The sequence below is a fragment of the Trichosurus vulpecula genome, chromosome 3 (genome assembly GCF_011100635.1).
Source record: "Trichosurus vulpecula isolate mTriVul1 chromosome 3, mTriVul1.pri, whole genome shotgun sequence".
NCBI classification, from domain to species: Eukaryota; Metazoa; Chordata; class Mammalia; order Diprotodontia; family Phalangeridae; genus Trichosurus; species Trichosurus vulpecula.
This window is the reverse complement of record NC_050575.1, coordinates 315,519,705-315,536,091: the sequence shown is the minus strand read 5'-3', so window position 1 is coordinate 315,536,091 and position 16,387 is coordinate 315,519,705. Positions and strand designations below refer to the sequence as shown.

Below are 16,387 nucleotides of genomic sequence, written 5' to 3'. Positions count from 1 at the left end.
TGACTCTTAAATTATAATAGATAAATTGATTAAATTTTAACTGTAGCACAGAGCCCAGCAAAAGAATTGTCTGTATTTGTCTAGTGTTTTGAAAAATATAATCTCCAGTGCATTAATAGTTTTTTTAGAATTTAGGTCAAAGCAGGCAATTTGTTCTTCTCTTTTGGAGGCTATAGTTTTTGTATATGTTTAAGGAAATACTGCTTAGAAAGAGATACTTTAAAGTTGGGAGTAGATGGTGGAAATTTTGGAAGTGAATACTTCTTTCCCCCAGATCTTTTACTCCCCTTTGGGAAGATTAATATGTCAGAATCTCAGCTTTCATTATTATAATTCCTTCTCACTCAAAAGCTTTCAGTGGATCCCCATTGCTTACATTCTGAAATCTAAATTCAGCCTACCTTTTAGAGCCTTTCAGAACCCTACGGACTTGATCCTGCCAGAGCTTTCTAACGTGATATCTATTACTGCTCCCTTACACAAACCTTCCTCTGTAGTCGGATGGGTTTGCTCACAAAACCTTCTCACTCTTTTAACGATGCCATCCTTTAGTTAGTTCTGTTATTTCTTTTTGTTATCCACTCCAGGACATATCTGTTTTCCTCCTTTGAACTTAAAACATTTCCTCTTTGTTTATGGTATTATGTCATATATTCCCTTGTGACCTACCTTATATTTTTGTTGAATATGGCTGCTTACTCTTATTCTAGTCTATATTAATCTGTTTCTAGCAGAAACATAATATTGAATATTTAAATGTTTCTCACATAAAGTTCACATTGGCATTGCTTCCTGTACATTTATGCCCATTATTGACACTTGTATTCATCTGAAATAGGAAGTTTATATTAAATAATAAGACTTTCTGGAAAGATAGTAGAGTAGCAAGAAGCAGTGTGGCAAAACTCCCATCCACTAAACTCTTCCATAAAGATGTAGAAAATGCAACAGTATCAAACTGAATCCTGATGGGGAAATCCAGAATAAGTCACAGTGAGTCCTTAGTCAGATCTAGGTTGGCATAGGAAGATAGAGAGGCTTGCTAACATTGACACCAGGGACTGAGGTTGCCCACTCCACATGTGGGCAGAAATATGTCCATTTGTGGGGCACTTCAGCATTTAGGGAGAAGTTGTGCACATAGTCAAGAGAGGAGGTCCAAGATCCACACTAGGGCCCTGCAGTGGGGACAGGTGCCAACTGGGAGCTTTGTCACTCACTGCTCAGTTCTGGGCTACGCATTCAAGAGGGATCTGCGTACATGGATAACCTTCTGGATAGGAAAGCTCTGGGCAGTCTGGAGAAGGGGAGACGTCAATAAGCAATCAACAGTGGTTTGGCCCAGAAGGCCAGGAGTGGAATCTCAGTTCCAGCATCTAGCCCATTCCGCAGTGGAATAACCACAGAAAGAACTCTAGACCAAAGGGTACCCTTCACTCTGAACCAGTAGAACTTCCTGCCTGGCCAATAGAGGCTGAGTCCAGTAACAGTGTGTTGTTGCTCTGACCAAAACTCAGGTCAGGAACTTGCAGAGCTCAGACTAGGGAGACAGCAATCAGACTTTCCCTTGGCTTGGACCCCTTTGGGAGTGCTGAAAGCTTGCATGTTCCCAGCTGGTCCTTGAGATACTGGAATAACAGCAGTGAAAGAAAGCAGCAACAGGACCAACTCAACATTCCCCTCCAGAATTGTGGCTGAACCACTAACAACAAGCCCAAAATCAGGAATTGGGTAAAGGATGGGCAGGACACCAACACAGAAGAGAATGATTCCAAAACATCTACAAGTAAAGCAAAACACATCTTGGATGCAAATTGAACTAGAATTCCTGGAAGAAAGAAAGAGTTAACAAAAGAATTAAACAATGTTCTTATTAATGAAATGAGAGCACTTGAGAAAAATTTGGAAAAGAAATGGAAGCTCTAGAAGAAAGAATTGGAAAGAGAATTAGTACTGTGGCAGAAGAGGTACAAAATCTTGCCCAAGCAACAAAATCTCTGAAAATTGCAATGGACCAAATAGAAGTCAGTTACTCCGTGAGACAACAAGAAATGTTAAGACAAAGCCAAAAGGTGAGGGGGGAGAAAGAAAAAATAAACATAAGGTATCTCAGAACAGCTGACCTGAAAAACAGATTCAAGAGAAAAAAATTTCACAAATAATTGTACTGCCTGAAAGTTGTGACAAAATTATAACCTAGGCATCATATTTCAAGTCTCCTCCCTCTCCAGCCCATCCTCTTATTAGCCACTACAGGGATTTTCCTGAAGTGCAGGTCCAGTATGTCATCCCTTCTCAGTAAATTCCAGCAGCTTTCTTTTACCTTCAGGAGCAAATACAAAATGCCTTGTTTGGCCTTCAAAGCCCTTCATAACCTGGCCCCCTTGTACCTATCCAGTCTTCTTATACCTTACTCCCTGACATATATTCTTTGATCCAGTGACTCTGACCTCCTTGGCTGTTCCATGAGTCCAAAGATGGGAACTTTACCAGTGACACACTCCATCTAGGGCTCCAGGTATTTTCTCTGACTGTCCCCCATTCCTCGAAAAACTCTCATTCCTCCACTCTAACTACTGACCCCCTTGGCTTTCTCCTTCTATAGGAAGCCTTTACCAACCCCTTAATTCGAGTACCCTCCCTCTGTTAAATATTTCCTATTTATCCTGTATATAACTTGCTTTGTATATATTTTGTGGATATATTTTGTATATATTTTGTATAGTTTACATGTTGTCTTCCCTATTAGGTGATAAGCTCCTTGAAGACAAGGACTGTCTTTTGTTTCTTTTTGTATTCCTAGCACTTAGCACAGTGCCTGGCACATAGTAGGTGCTTAATAAATGGTTATTGATTGAATGATTGATAATTCATGAAATTTTAAAACTGCCTAAATCTTTTAAAACCAGATGGGAAAGTGGATGAATCCACCAGTCACCACTTGAAAGAAACTCCTAAGTGAAAATTCTCAGTGACATTATAGCCAAAATCTAGAGCAGGTGTGAGGAACCTGTGGCCTTTCCCCACCCCTGATTTAGAGCTTCTAGGTCAAAGAAAAATATAAGGAGCCAGATGGTAAATTCAAGTACTGAGGAGCCAGTTAGGAGATCACACATGATTTAGTAGTCAGAACTAAAAAGGAATGGAGAACTTGGCAGGTGATAACTACAGAAAGCAAAGGATATGGTCTTACAGCCAAAAAGAACTTACCAAGCAAAACTGAGTACAATGTTATGGGGTGGGGGGAGGGGGAGATCTTTAATGATTAAAGACTTTAATGAGATGAAGATTTCAGGCATTCTTCTTGAAAAGACCAGCATTGCATCTAGAAACTTTGAAATTCAAACACAAGAGTTAAGAGAAATGTAAAAAAGATAAACATGAATAATAACAATAATTGATTATGAAAATATAAATTGCTTACATACCGATACAGTCTCCCGAGAGGCCATAGAGGAAGACTAATTAGTCAAGTCCTAGTATTGGTTCTGTTATATCTTGATATTAAGAGGAGAATGGAAAGAGAAGGGAAGAACAATACACTGGGGGGGAAAGGGAGAATAAGAGAAAGGGAGTTTGGGGAAAATTATCTCATAATTAAGGGCACACAAATAGCCATCTCTACAAACAAGGATAGGGTGGAGGGAGCAGCTGGTGCTTCAGTCTCACACATCTGAAGTAGTTAAAGGAAGGGAGAATATAGTTGGGTATTGAAGTACGTTTCACTTAACAAGGAACTAAGAAGGAAGAGAGGAAAAGGAAGAGAGAAGAATTAAAGGGAGGGTAGATTAAGGGAAAGATTAGTCCTAAGCAAAACAAACTCTAAGGACATACAAAAATATTTATAGCTCTTTTGAGCTTTGGCAAAGAATGGGAATCTGAGGGGATGTTCATAAATTGGGGAATGGTTGAACAAGTATTTATATGTAAATATGTTGAAATACTGTTGTTTTGTAAGAAATGATAAAGGTTTCAGAGAAACCTGGGAAGACTTGTATGTTTCATGCCAAATGAAATAATCAGGAGAATAATATGGTAAAGGCAAACAACTTTGAAAGAATTGAGAATTTTCGTTAGTATAATGGCCAACCGTGATTCCAGAGGACTAGTGATGAAACAGGCTACCCCTGCTTCCTTATAAAGAGGCAAAGTAGTCACAGTGCAGAATGAGACCCCCTTTTTTTTTTAACATAACCAATGTGGAAATTGGTTTTGATTGGCTATATACATTTGTAACTAGGTTTGGGTGCTTTTTTTTTTCCTTTAGTTCCTGGGTTGGGTGATGAGGTGAGGCTTGGGGGAAGGGCAGAAAAGCAGATTTTTATTGATCAAAAAAAAATTTTAGAAGACGACTTTGAGGCAGCATGTCCAAACCAATCATATTAAAGGGGCAAAACTAGAACTAAAATGATGTAATAAGCTTGGTTCCTCACAGTGAATCCATAAAGGATTTTACAGCAAAGGAGAGCCAAGCTTGGGGTCACAACTTCAGTTCAAGTCCTGGCCCCACTACCTACTGGGTCTCAATTTCTTCCTCTATCAAATGAGAGCATTGAACTAGATCACTTCTCATGTCCCTTCCAGCTCTAAACCTTTTAGCCTATGTGGCCATTTACTAATTTTCCATGGCATTGAGTGTGCAAGATAAATTTTGGCATTGTAATAAGTGTAGTTCTCCATATTGTGTTTCATTCATTTTGGTTGAGATTATAATTTCAAATAATTTGATTTTATTTTCTCTACATATGGACTAGACTTTTGTGGTCACAAAATACTTTGAGGTCTGTCATGTGGAAGAAGTATTAGACTTGTTCTGCTTGGTTTTTGAAGGCAAGAATTGGGTAGCAGTTGTAGGGTGCCATATTTTGCTCTGTATAATGATTCTAGTTGTCTACAAGTGGAAATGGGCTTAGTCTATAGGTAATGGCCCTCATGGGAGTCTTCAGACATTATTATTCTGTCATGGGTTGGGGTAGCTTCGGTAGCACCTGTTTTGCCTCCCTTCTCAAAAGCTCTCCATGTTTCTTGATCTACTAGATAGGCCCCACCACAAACTGGCTCCAATCTCTCTCCTTTTATTCTGTGCTTCCACTCAGCCACTCATACCAGTCTTTCTTGCCTCCCTTCCTGGAAAATGTACCTTGCAGCAAATCAAGATACTAGCTTTAATTTGAGGTCAGTCACGCCAGCTTTGACAGTGCCTTCTCCTAGTCAGTGTCAAACTTTAAATGGGCAGTGGACAAGGTCATGTAGGCTCTCCCTGTGTTGAAGGGTGTATGGGAAATGGCAGACCTAGAGAAGTCAGAAATGAGCAGTTCATGCACTCAGCTTGTGCTAGGAGGATATCCAGAGATGGGACCTTCCTTTCCAATAGGTAGACCTGAGAGGAGGTGTATCTATAATAAAATCATCAGGTCTGGCTTCAGCTACTAGCCCCAGAGGGGTAAGATTCACTTGTGCTCCCCAACCCCTCATCCCTCTCTCTCTCCTCCCCCACTTATCTAGTTCTCCACTTCTACCACAGGAATTAGGATTGTCTACCTGGAGAATCAAAATTCTCCATGGAAGAATCCTCCTAAATAAATGGTAGGCAAAGCTGGAAAGGAAAGGTAGGTGCTCACACCTCCACAGTCCAACTGGGAACTAGACTCAGAGTTGGGGTTCACACCACATCCTAAGCTGTGAGTGGCTATACACAGGTTTCCGGCCTCTGTTAGTGCAAAGCACCCTGGCTTCTTTGTACTTAGTGAAGGAATTGTGAGTGCAGTGCTCAGGGGCTTGGTAGGGGTGTACAGAGCCAGTTACTAAATCTTGCAGTGTGAAATAAATAGGCAAATGCTACAAATCTTGGCTTGATTTATTGTTTTGTTGGTTATCTAGAATTAAAGAAGCAATGGGAAAATGTTAATAATGCAGATTAAACTTGAAATTATGTCATACATTTACATTTTTTTGAGAGTTAGTTGTTAAACTTTTACCAGCATACCTCCCCCTGAGTTTGAAGACTATTGGAAATAAAGAGAAAGCTAAATATTTTACTCCCTTTCCCTGTGGGAGGGAAACATATATCCTTCAACCGTGCCAAATTTGGTGAATCTTATTCTTAACAAGTCAAATGGTTAATACCAGTCACCTCCTTGAGTGTATATAAGGAGTCAGGTATGGAATCAGCTGGTATGATATTATAACATAGAATTTCCTGTCTAGAAAAGATCAAAAGAGATCAACTTGTTTATAGTGATCTTCATGCACAGCTTCTGGAACACAGTAGGTGCTTAATAAATGCTTTTTTATTGATGAATCTATTCTACTCCCTCTCATTTTAAATATAGGCAGCTGAGACCAAGAGAGGAGAAGCAACTTTCCCATTGTCACACTGGCATATCTAGGATCAGAACTCAAGACTTCCAACTTGCCATCCCCACACTGTCACCACTTCATGTCACTGCCTTTGTTTGCTTCCATCTGATGTCTCCTCCCTGCTACTCACATCTCGGCTCTGGGCTTTGTTGTAGCGAAACTTAATGTGAGAAGGGAAAAGATCTCAATTTAATGCACTCTAGGAGGAGTTCTTAAACTTTTCTTGTGTTGTAGACCCCTTTGGGAGACCTAAACTTTTTGTAGCTCTAAATGCCAAAGATAAAAATCAGTTGGGAAATGAACAGAAACCAAGTATATTGAAATAAAAATGTAGTTTTTCTCCGTCCAAGGTCACAGACCCCCTGAAATCTGTTCCAAGATTCTCTGGAGAGTAGAGCAGAAGTTCTTAAGCTGAGGAGTATGATTAAGAACTTCTGTTCTACAATGTTATATTTTTCCCAGTCCTTGGCCAGCTATGATTTCAGAGGGCTATTCCATCCCAGCCTTTCTCCAGCCACTTCAGTGTCTCACCAACTTCAATGGTCAGCCTATGCAGGTGATTCCCAAATCCACATACTCACCCTTACCTCTCTCCTGAGGGCCAGGCTCTGATTGTCAACTAACTGCCTGCTTGACATCTCCGCCTGGATATCCCATAGGAATTTCAAACTCACCGTGTCCAAAGTGAAAATCGTTATTTTTTCTCATAAGCTTACTTCTCCTCCTCCTCACTTCCCAGTTTTTGCTAAGGGCACTACAATCCCTTGTTGGTGTAATGGGATCCTGCCTATTCTTTAGGCCCTGCTCAGATGTTGCCTTCTCCATGAAACTTTTTCCTGATAGCCCCCGGTTGGAAGTAATCTTTTAGGTCTTCCATAGCACTTGACTTTATTCTTGTGTACACTTACATTTTCTTTATTCCAGAGGTATTTATGTCTTATCTTCTAGCTTTTAAGCTTCTTGAAAGAAGGAACTGTGGGGCCCATAAGGGAGAACAATTAGAAGACACGCAAGTGCCCACTGGACCGTGACCCACTATATATCCTTGATGCTTAGCAATATTGACAAACCTCACCTGGCTCTTCCCTTGTTACTTCTTCATAGTCACTCTGTGACAAATAGAAATCTCAGTCAATCTCCAGGGATATACCTACAGCTCTCTCTGTCTTCATCTCTTAAGTACAGAGACTGAAGTGAGGATGCCCAAACAATCAGTCTTGACTTTGTGGCCGCTGCAATCAGGAGCTGCAGCAAAGTGGAGATGCTTTGTGTGCCCCCGTACAGTCTCCCTCTCTGCCCCCCCCCCCACCCCCAAACACTCTTAGTGCCTTGCAAGGAGCAGGTACTTAATTAACATGTGTTGAATTGAATTGTAAAGCTTCTCTTTTGGCCAAGCAGTCTATTCTTAAGTAAAAACATGCAGGGTACTTCCAGTTATATCACACTTCATTTGAATTAGCAGTGGGTTCCAGGAATCCGGTGACTTGGATTAAAAATCAAGTAGCTCTATAACCGTTAACCAGTTTAATGAAATGAATAACAATTTCAGTGTCCTACCTGATTAAATAATTCTTTTTTAGCCTCTCTTTATTAATAAGATTAAGCATTTTAACTTTAGCTTGCCTGTCTGAGACAGCCAATAAGAATTTCATGTTTGTTTTTTCTTTCACAGTTCAGTGGGGACTTCCAACTGTTTCAGCTGCTGGGGTTATAGGAATGCTCAGTGCGGTGGTTGCTAGTATTATTGAATCTATTGGTGATTATTATGCCTGTGCAAGATTATCTTGTGCTCCTCCACCTCCCATTCATGCAATAAATAGGTAAGTGTCTGACAGGCAAAGGCCTTCCTTTCATGGATTCCCTGTCACTGGATGTCTTTAAACCAAGGCTAAGTGCTAAGTTGCTAGGTAGGTTGCAGAGTGGTATTCTTTAGGTATGGTTTGGATTAGATGACCTCCAAGATCCTTTCCAGCTCTTTGACCCAGTGATTCATTAGAAACTATTGCATCTTGCCTTAATTCTTTGGTAGTTTAAGAAAGGCTGGGGGAGAACTAGTTTCATATCCTTGGCCGTATGTCATTTTGGCATTATTAACGAACATTCTGATGACCTTCATCTGACTGGTGTAAACGCTCTGTAAAGAAGTTTTTTTTCTCCAGGCCTCTGATTTCATCAGTGTACACAGTTCCTTTGAAGACCAGTAACTATTTTTCTTAACTTAGCCTCTGAGAGAGTTGTTTTAGACACAGAGGTTAGTAGACTGCCCAGCTTCACACAGATGTCATAAGTTAAAGACAGAACTTGACCCCAGGTTGTCCTGCCTTCAGGCTCGTCCCTCTCTACTGCACACTCCAGTGTCTCTCAGGGCAGCCTATGTTTCAGCCCTGCACAGGAGGATCAGGAAGATCTGAGTGACAATGAAAGTGATAAAAGAAAGCAATAATTTACAAAAGTGAGTAAAACATCTTTCAGAAAAGTAAAAGAGGCCTTCTGCATTAAATATATGATCAGATGAGTCTTGTTTCTGTAACACTGCTACCCTACACCTCGTTAAACTAATTTATATTACTTTTTCCCATATCTCAAATAAGGACATTATTAATCATTAAGTCACTTGAACTTTATTCCTTATAATTTTTGGTGCTTAAAAGATTTCTTAAGAAATATCATTGGTTTTTATAAGATTAAAATTTAGTGTACTCTTCTAGAAGTGACTAAACTTAGTTTCTTTCTGTCAGCTACGTATTTTCTATTATCTTCCATTTTGAATTTAACGTATTTGAAAATTGAATTTCTTTTCTAGCTACAACCTTTGCTAAAATACCTTGGATATGGAGAAATTGTCAGTTTGCATTTAATATCAAATTTTAATCATTTGTATGCAGTATATTTTGTTCTGGGGTTTCAGAATATTTTGTCTCTAAAATGACCCTGTTTCTCTTTATTGTTCCTTTGCATTGTAGGGGGATTTTCATTGAGGGGCTATCCTGTGTTCTAGATGGTGTGTTTGGTACTGGAAATGGCTCCACTTCATCAAGTCCCAATATCGGAGTTTTAGGAATAACTAAGGTACAAATCTTTTTCTAGTTAACAAGCTAGTAGGTGTATTTTGTTACAATCTTGTCCCCGAACATTTTGAATTCTGAAGTGCTGAACTCTCCAGTATCTTTATTTTTTTGATGGGTTTTGAAGTCAGACTGAGAAAATTATCCTTAGTTTGCATGCAGGGGACAAAAGATCTAATTTTTTGTTGTTATTATTATTATCTAGTAAATGCATAGGAATGCCTTATAATGTGCTTTTTTTTGTAATGTGCCACCAAAATAATGAGACATCTCCTGAAAATATTTATCTTCCACATTACAATTCATCCCTAGAAAAAGAACATTCTACTGTAAATGCCATAAACTAAATATCTGCTATTCACAGTGGTGCTTTTTGTTTACTCTTGCTTTTGTAAATTGAGTTTTCATGGTTTCATAGAATGAAGAACAGGACATGACCTTAAATGTTATCTAAACTCTTAATCCAAAGTTGTCATTTTGCATACTGGAAAACTGAAGCCCAGAAAGGTACAGTAACATGCCTTTAAGAGCCTATAAAGTTCTGTGATTCTGTGATCAGACTTGAACTCCTGTTTTCTAGCTCCAGGTCCAGTCCTTGTTTTTAATCATGTGATTCTACTTCACTATACCTCATGTAAGAAGAGATTTTTATAAATAGTTTTTCAGAAGGTAGTTTCTAACTAGGGAAGTAGCATGAGCTTAGCTTTGTAATCTTGCTCAAGTCACTTGAGAAAGTCATTTCAGATCCCTCCTCTGTCATTACCTCTGACCTCTCAGGGCCCCAGTTAACACACCTGTAAAATGAGAAGATTGGACTAAAAGACTGATTTCTAAGAACTCTTTCAACTATAACCCTGTGATCCTGTGACCTTCCTGTCAAATTGGGGAGGTAGTAGATATTGGGACTTGGATGGTCTCTAACATCCCTCCCAGTTCTAATATCCCATGAGTTTATAGATAGCTTATTTTTAGGTCTTTGGGATGATGTTGGGATCATTGATGCTAATAGTAATTTTCAATCATAGCCAACATCTAGATCCATCGTTTTTAGGCTGTTACAGCTGGAAGGAACCATCTAATCCAACCCTCTCATTTTATAAATGATTCCTCTTGGGAGAAGAAATTTTAATTGGGTGATTCTTTATGTCCTGTGGAAGCATGCAATGAGTAGATATAAAAATGAGCTGAAGACTGGATTCACTGGAACACTGTATTTTTAGAAGTATTTTGTAAATCCTGTCTTGGCCGCTAAATAACTGATTCGTGGTAAGTTGTTTCACCTCTCTGGCCCTCAGTTTACTTGGCTAATGAGCCTTTAAGGCCCCTTTCAACTTCTGTGATTCCATAATCAATAGATAGCATTTATTCATTGGTTAGTGTGGGTTCTCCCACCACCAGCATAGATTAGAGCCAGTAATCTGTTTGATAATTAACCTGAGGTCTGTGAACTTTTTTTGTGTGTGGACATTTTGATAACTATCTTTCAATGGAATCAGTTTCCTTTGTAATCCTATGTATTTTATACATTTAAAAACATTATTTTGAGTCTTCACCAGACTACCAAAAGGTTACTAGGTCCCTGATCTTATACATTAGTAGATAATATTCACTGAACATATTAGGAGAGAGTTCAGAGGCTATCGAATGCCTGTAGAGGAATTGCTCTTATGAAATATCCAAAAATGACCATACAGCCTTTGCTTGTAAACCTCTACTGATGGTTAGCCCACTCCCTTCCAAGACATCCCATTCCATTTTTAATAGCTCTTATTCATCACAAACAGTCCATTTCCAAGATCATTCTCTAAGTTTGAGGACTGAAACAGAGAAGGTACCATAAAATAAACATGATAATTACTTCTTTGCAATTCAGGGTAATTGAGAGAGCAAAGAATAGATAATGATGTTGGACGGGATTCTGTAGTACATTGTACTATGCATCTTGATTTCTTTATGGTGTTTTTTTTTGTTTTGTTTTGTTTTTAGCAAATTGGTGGGGGGAAATAATTTCCATAAAACCATCTAGACAGCATCATCTGCTGATTCTTTCTTTCTCTTCTTTTTTGAACTTGTTACAAAGTTCTATTACAGAAGTAATTGTGAGAAAAAAAATAATGGTACTTGAGGTGTTCTTAAAGTCAACTTTTTGGTAGTGTTGGCTCTGTGTATGTGAGAAACAAAAATCTTGAAAATTAAAGAGTAGAGATTTTTTTATATGATGTGAAATAGCTTTAAGAGGAAGGGGTTCCCATTCATTGGAAACTGCCATGCAAAAGATGTGCATTTCGGACTGTCATCTACTAAGCATCTTTTCAGTAGGTAATTAATGATAAGCTGTGCATCTAGGGATACTGTCGATCAGTAGAAGGGAGACTTGGGCAGAGCCATTTTAACAACATGGTCCCTCAGCTTTTACCAGTGCAGTCATTCAACACCCCCTTTCAAACTCTGCCTTGTAACTTAACCAGGACTGTTGAGGTGCATAACCAGTACTCATTAATATTACAAAAGACTTCATTCTTAAATATTACTGAGGGAGTATAGGTATAATCGTCTCCATTAGAATTTTGAATTGCTTGCATTTGCAACATGAATCGTGCTGGTTTATTGCTGAAGAGGCTTTATGCCAGTTCTGTTTAACAAGCTAATTGATACCTCTTCCGTGTCCCTTTGGACACTAGCCCACTCTTACCAGTGGCACTGTTTCAGGAAACAGTTTTGCATTTCCCTTACTCACATTACTGATTATAAGTGAGGAGAAAGATTATCCTCTGAAAAGCCTCTCAAATTTGATGTTGGAATTTTTGATGAACTCCTCAAAAGCAACCTTTTTCACACATCTTGGACCTAAAAGTACTTATCAGTCAGTAAACAAAATTTCTAGATCATTGAAAAATTGGAGGGTGGCAGTGGGATTATGAAATTCTTGTGAAATATTCATCTCTATCACCTAATGTATGCCAGGCACTGTACTAGACACCAGCAGATACAAAGAGAAAATCAATACAACTTAGGTCCTACTGGAACATGTTGGCAGATAAGCAAATACAGGATACTGTAAATAAAAATAGCTAAAAGATGATTTCATCAGCGGAGCCAGAGGTAGGGTGAGGGAGGACTAAGAACTAGAGGAATCCAAAAAGGCCTAATGAAGGGAGTGGGTTAAAATCCTGCCCCAGACACCAGGTGCCTGACCTGGGGGAAGTCTGAATCTCAACATCTTTATCTGTAAATTCTTGGTATTACTAGCACCTACTTCATAGCATGTGAGGATCAGTTAGATAATGTATATGAAATGTTTTGCAGAACTTAAGTGTTCTACATGATTGTCAGATATTGTTGTTGTCCAGTCCCTGGGCTTTTATAAACTCCCTGAAAAATTGCCTATGTTTGTTTCCACTGTTTCTAATCTCATTCATTTCTCAGCTCCTTGCAGTCTCCCTTCAACCACATCAGTAATCTGAAACTGCTGTCTCGAAAGTTTAATATTTTAAAAAATTATTGATTTTTTTGTGTATGCATCAACTTTATTAAGTCTTCTCATGCTTCTCTGAGTTTTTTATATTCATATTTTCTTATATAGGGCAACATTATTCCATTACATTCATGTGCCATAACTTATTTAGTCATTCCCCAATTGATAGACATCTACCTTTTTTCCCCATTTCTTTGCTGACACAAAAGGTGCCATGAATATTTTGGTCCAGTAATATTTTCTTGTCAAACTCAATGGCCTTTTTTAAGTCTTCCCTGCTGGATCATCATTTATAGATTACCTTCTAACTGTAAGTGCATCCCACAGCTGTATTATGGGTATGGGCCAACTTCTCTACCAACTCTTTCTCGGTGACCTCATTAACTCCCATAGGGTCGATTATCATTCCTATGCAAATAATTCGTGTGTGTGTGTGTGTGTGTGTGTGTGTGTGTGTGTGTGTGTGAGCGTGCATGCGTGTGTGTGTTTGTATAGTTCTGATGTCTCTCCTGTCTCACCAGCTGCCTACTGAACTTTTCACACTGGCTATCTTTTATATATTTCAAACTCAGCATGTCTAAAGGAAAATGTTATTTTTCCCTTTAGACCACTCTTTGAAACTTCCTTCTATACGAGGCCATTCTTGTCCACCCTTCTAAGCTTTGAGTACCTCCCTTCCAAAATTACTTTGGTTTATTTAGTATATATTTTGCATATTTTTATAGATTCACATGTTGTTTCTCTTGATAAAGATGTAAGTTCCTTGACAGTGGAAACTGTCTAATATTTGCCTTTGTATCCTCAGTAAGGTGCCTAATAAATGCTTTTTCATTGATTCTAAGGCTTTTCAGCATCTGTTACATGTTTAATCAAGAAATGGAAAAACCTTACAATATATCCTAAAGTCTTCTAGTTTATCCTAGAGGCACTTTGAGACTAAATTTTATAGGGTCCTTCTGACTATATTCAGATTTCGTTCCTCAGTCTATCTAGACAAACAGATGATGGACAGTATGACTTTTAGCTTCAGCCTCAGTTTAGATTCTCCTTTGTTATGCCCCACAGTTGTTTAGAACTTTATCATTGGAAATACAGTCACGATCTTTCCTGTGAACTGCAGGATGCACTGTTCGTAATCCTGCCTAGCAATAGCAGGAAAGCTAGAAGGAAATTAAAGGCACATAGATTGGCAAAGTAGACAAAAACTATCCTTATTTGTTGATGACATCGTAATTTGCTTAAAAATTTCTAGAGTATTAACAAATAAACCAGCTTAGACAATCTTAGTAAAGTTGTAGGCTGCAGACTAAACTCACAAGAATTACTAGCACATCTAGGTCTAATTAGTGCTTAGTGGGAATAATGAATCTTGTAAAATAGTCTAATGTACTTGGATTAACACTATCAAAGTTATAATTATGTAAAAAATGTGGTCATTGGCTCCAGCCTAGTGGATGTATGCTGTGAAAATTTGAATAATGCAACCACTTTATGGTATTGGCTATTTACACTAATGAAGAGCTAGGTACATTTCAGCACAGCAAAACCAAATCCAGGATGCAGTAACAGAAAAAGCAGTCCTGTTTTAAAATAACGACAAAATAGACAAGGTTTCTGGAAGTCATTCTTCCAAAGCACAGTTAGTACCTATATACATACATACATACAGTTATAAGATATTCTTTAAACAGATAAAGAAGAACTTAAGTAAAACTAGAGCAGTATTCAGTGCTCATGATTGGGCAGTGCCAGTGTAAGAAAAACAATATTACCTATGCTAATGTACAGATTTAGTGCTGTGCCATTCATACTACCAGCCAGATACTTTATAGAGCCAGACGAAATAGCAAAATTCATTTGAAAGAACAAAAGATCTAGAATATCAAAGAGAATAATGAAAAGTGGTAAGAATGAAGGGGACTAACACATACTTCTAGACCTCAAACTGTTATAAACATGATTGTCATTTGGAACTGATTAGAAAAGTAGATAAGCAGGACAGACTAGATAAGGAAGATCTGAAATAATCAAACTTAGTAACTGAAAATAAATTGCCTAGGAAGGTACTACCTATTTGACAAGAGTTTATGGGTAAAGTAGTCTTATTTATTCATTGGTTAGGCTTGTCAGGTAATGACATCTTTTAGTTATGTGTTGGTACATTAGAATATTTTGCATTTATATAAAATAAGCTTGACAGGCTTGTTGCTTAAAGAGCATCTTTCTGCACTTGAAGTGACTGAAATGTAAATCAAGAATTCAGTGAAGGTACTAAGTAGGTGGGCTTGGGAATAAACATTCTTTCTGCTTGTCCTTCAAATCCTAGAAAATTATTCACATTCTTTTAGAGTACTGGGCTTTGCTTCAAAGATTGTTTAGTGTTAGAATGAGAGAGGATATCATCTAATTTCATTTCATTTTACAAGCTAAAAAACTGAACTCTAGATTGGTGAAGTATCTTGCTCTGGTTATGCAGCTAATGACTCACAGATGCAAGACTCACAGCCTGGGGCTTTTGACTCCCAATCCAGTCTTCTGTATACTATACTATAGCCTGAGATGCAGCAGCGTGAGGTGGAGACAGAAAGACAGTCTCAAAGCCAGGAAAGTCTGGGTTCAAATTCCCCCTCTTAATACATCCTGGCCACGTGACCATGGGCGAGTCAGTCACTTCAATCTCTCAGTATTCCAGGCAACTCTGTGTGACTTCTCAGTTTGCAGTGAACTTGCCAGTCTGCACTGGTAAAGGGAGTTTCCTCACCTGAGTTTTCTCAGTATCAGTGAACTCATGCATGGGTCTAGTCCTGTATCATCTTACCTATTAAGTTTGAAGTAAGTGACTTAAATTTGTGAATTAAAAAAGAACATTTTATGCTATTTACGAACTAAACATACACTATCTATAATTTTAATGGTGTTGGGTTGGGTTTAAGGGTTGTTAACCCTGAGGCAAAATCAGTTGCTGTGGAATAGCTATTTTCCTGGTAGCTCTTTGGAACAGGGTATCTTCAAAGGAAAAATATATTGTTAGATGACAGACATTTTAATTCTTGTTTTCTTATTTTGCCTCATAGGTTGGAAGTCGTCGAGTCATTCAGTATGGTGCAGCTTTAATGCTCATGCTTGGAATGATAGGGAAATTTAGTGCGTTGTTTGCCTCCCTTCCAGACCCTGTGCTTGGTGCCCTCTTTTGCACACTGTTTGGTAAAACCATGTTTATTTCCTGTCCTGTCTTCTCCTCATTCCCCTTTCTTTCCATGCATCGACTAATTTAAAACTCTTAAGGCTTCAGTGAGATTTTTAGATGATTCTTTTCCTAAAGATGACACTGAACTACACTTCACTGTATCTAGTCAGGTAACTTCTAAAATCACAATTTTAGAGCTGGGAAGAAGAACTTAGGTTGTCATAACCACAGCAGGAATGCTTTGTGAAGGATAAATGCTGAAACTTCCAAGTAAAAATATCCTGTTTAAGACAGGCCTTT

General features: G+C 38.4%; 1 protein-coding gene across 1 annotated transcript in view; it reads left to right on the top strand.

Annotated features, from left to right (window-relative positions):
• SLC23A2 (solute carrier family 23 member 2) overlaps positions 1 to 16,387 on the top strand; it is a 109,497-nt gene that overhangs the window by 83,721 nt on the left and 9,389 nt on the right. The window contains exons 12-14 of the mRNA XM_036750630.1: positions 8,033 to 8,180; positions 9,324 to 9,429; positions 15,975 to 16,104. Of these exons, the coding sequence (XP_036606525.1) occupies positions 8,033 to 8,180; positions 9,324 to 9,429; positions 15,975 to 16,104 (384 nt within the window). The remainder of the gene's footprint in view (positions 1 to 8,032; positions 8,181 to 9,323; positions 9,430 to 15,974; positions 16,105 to 16,387) is intronic.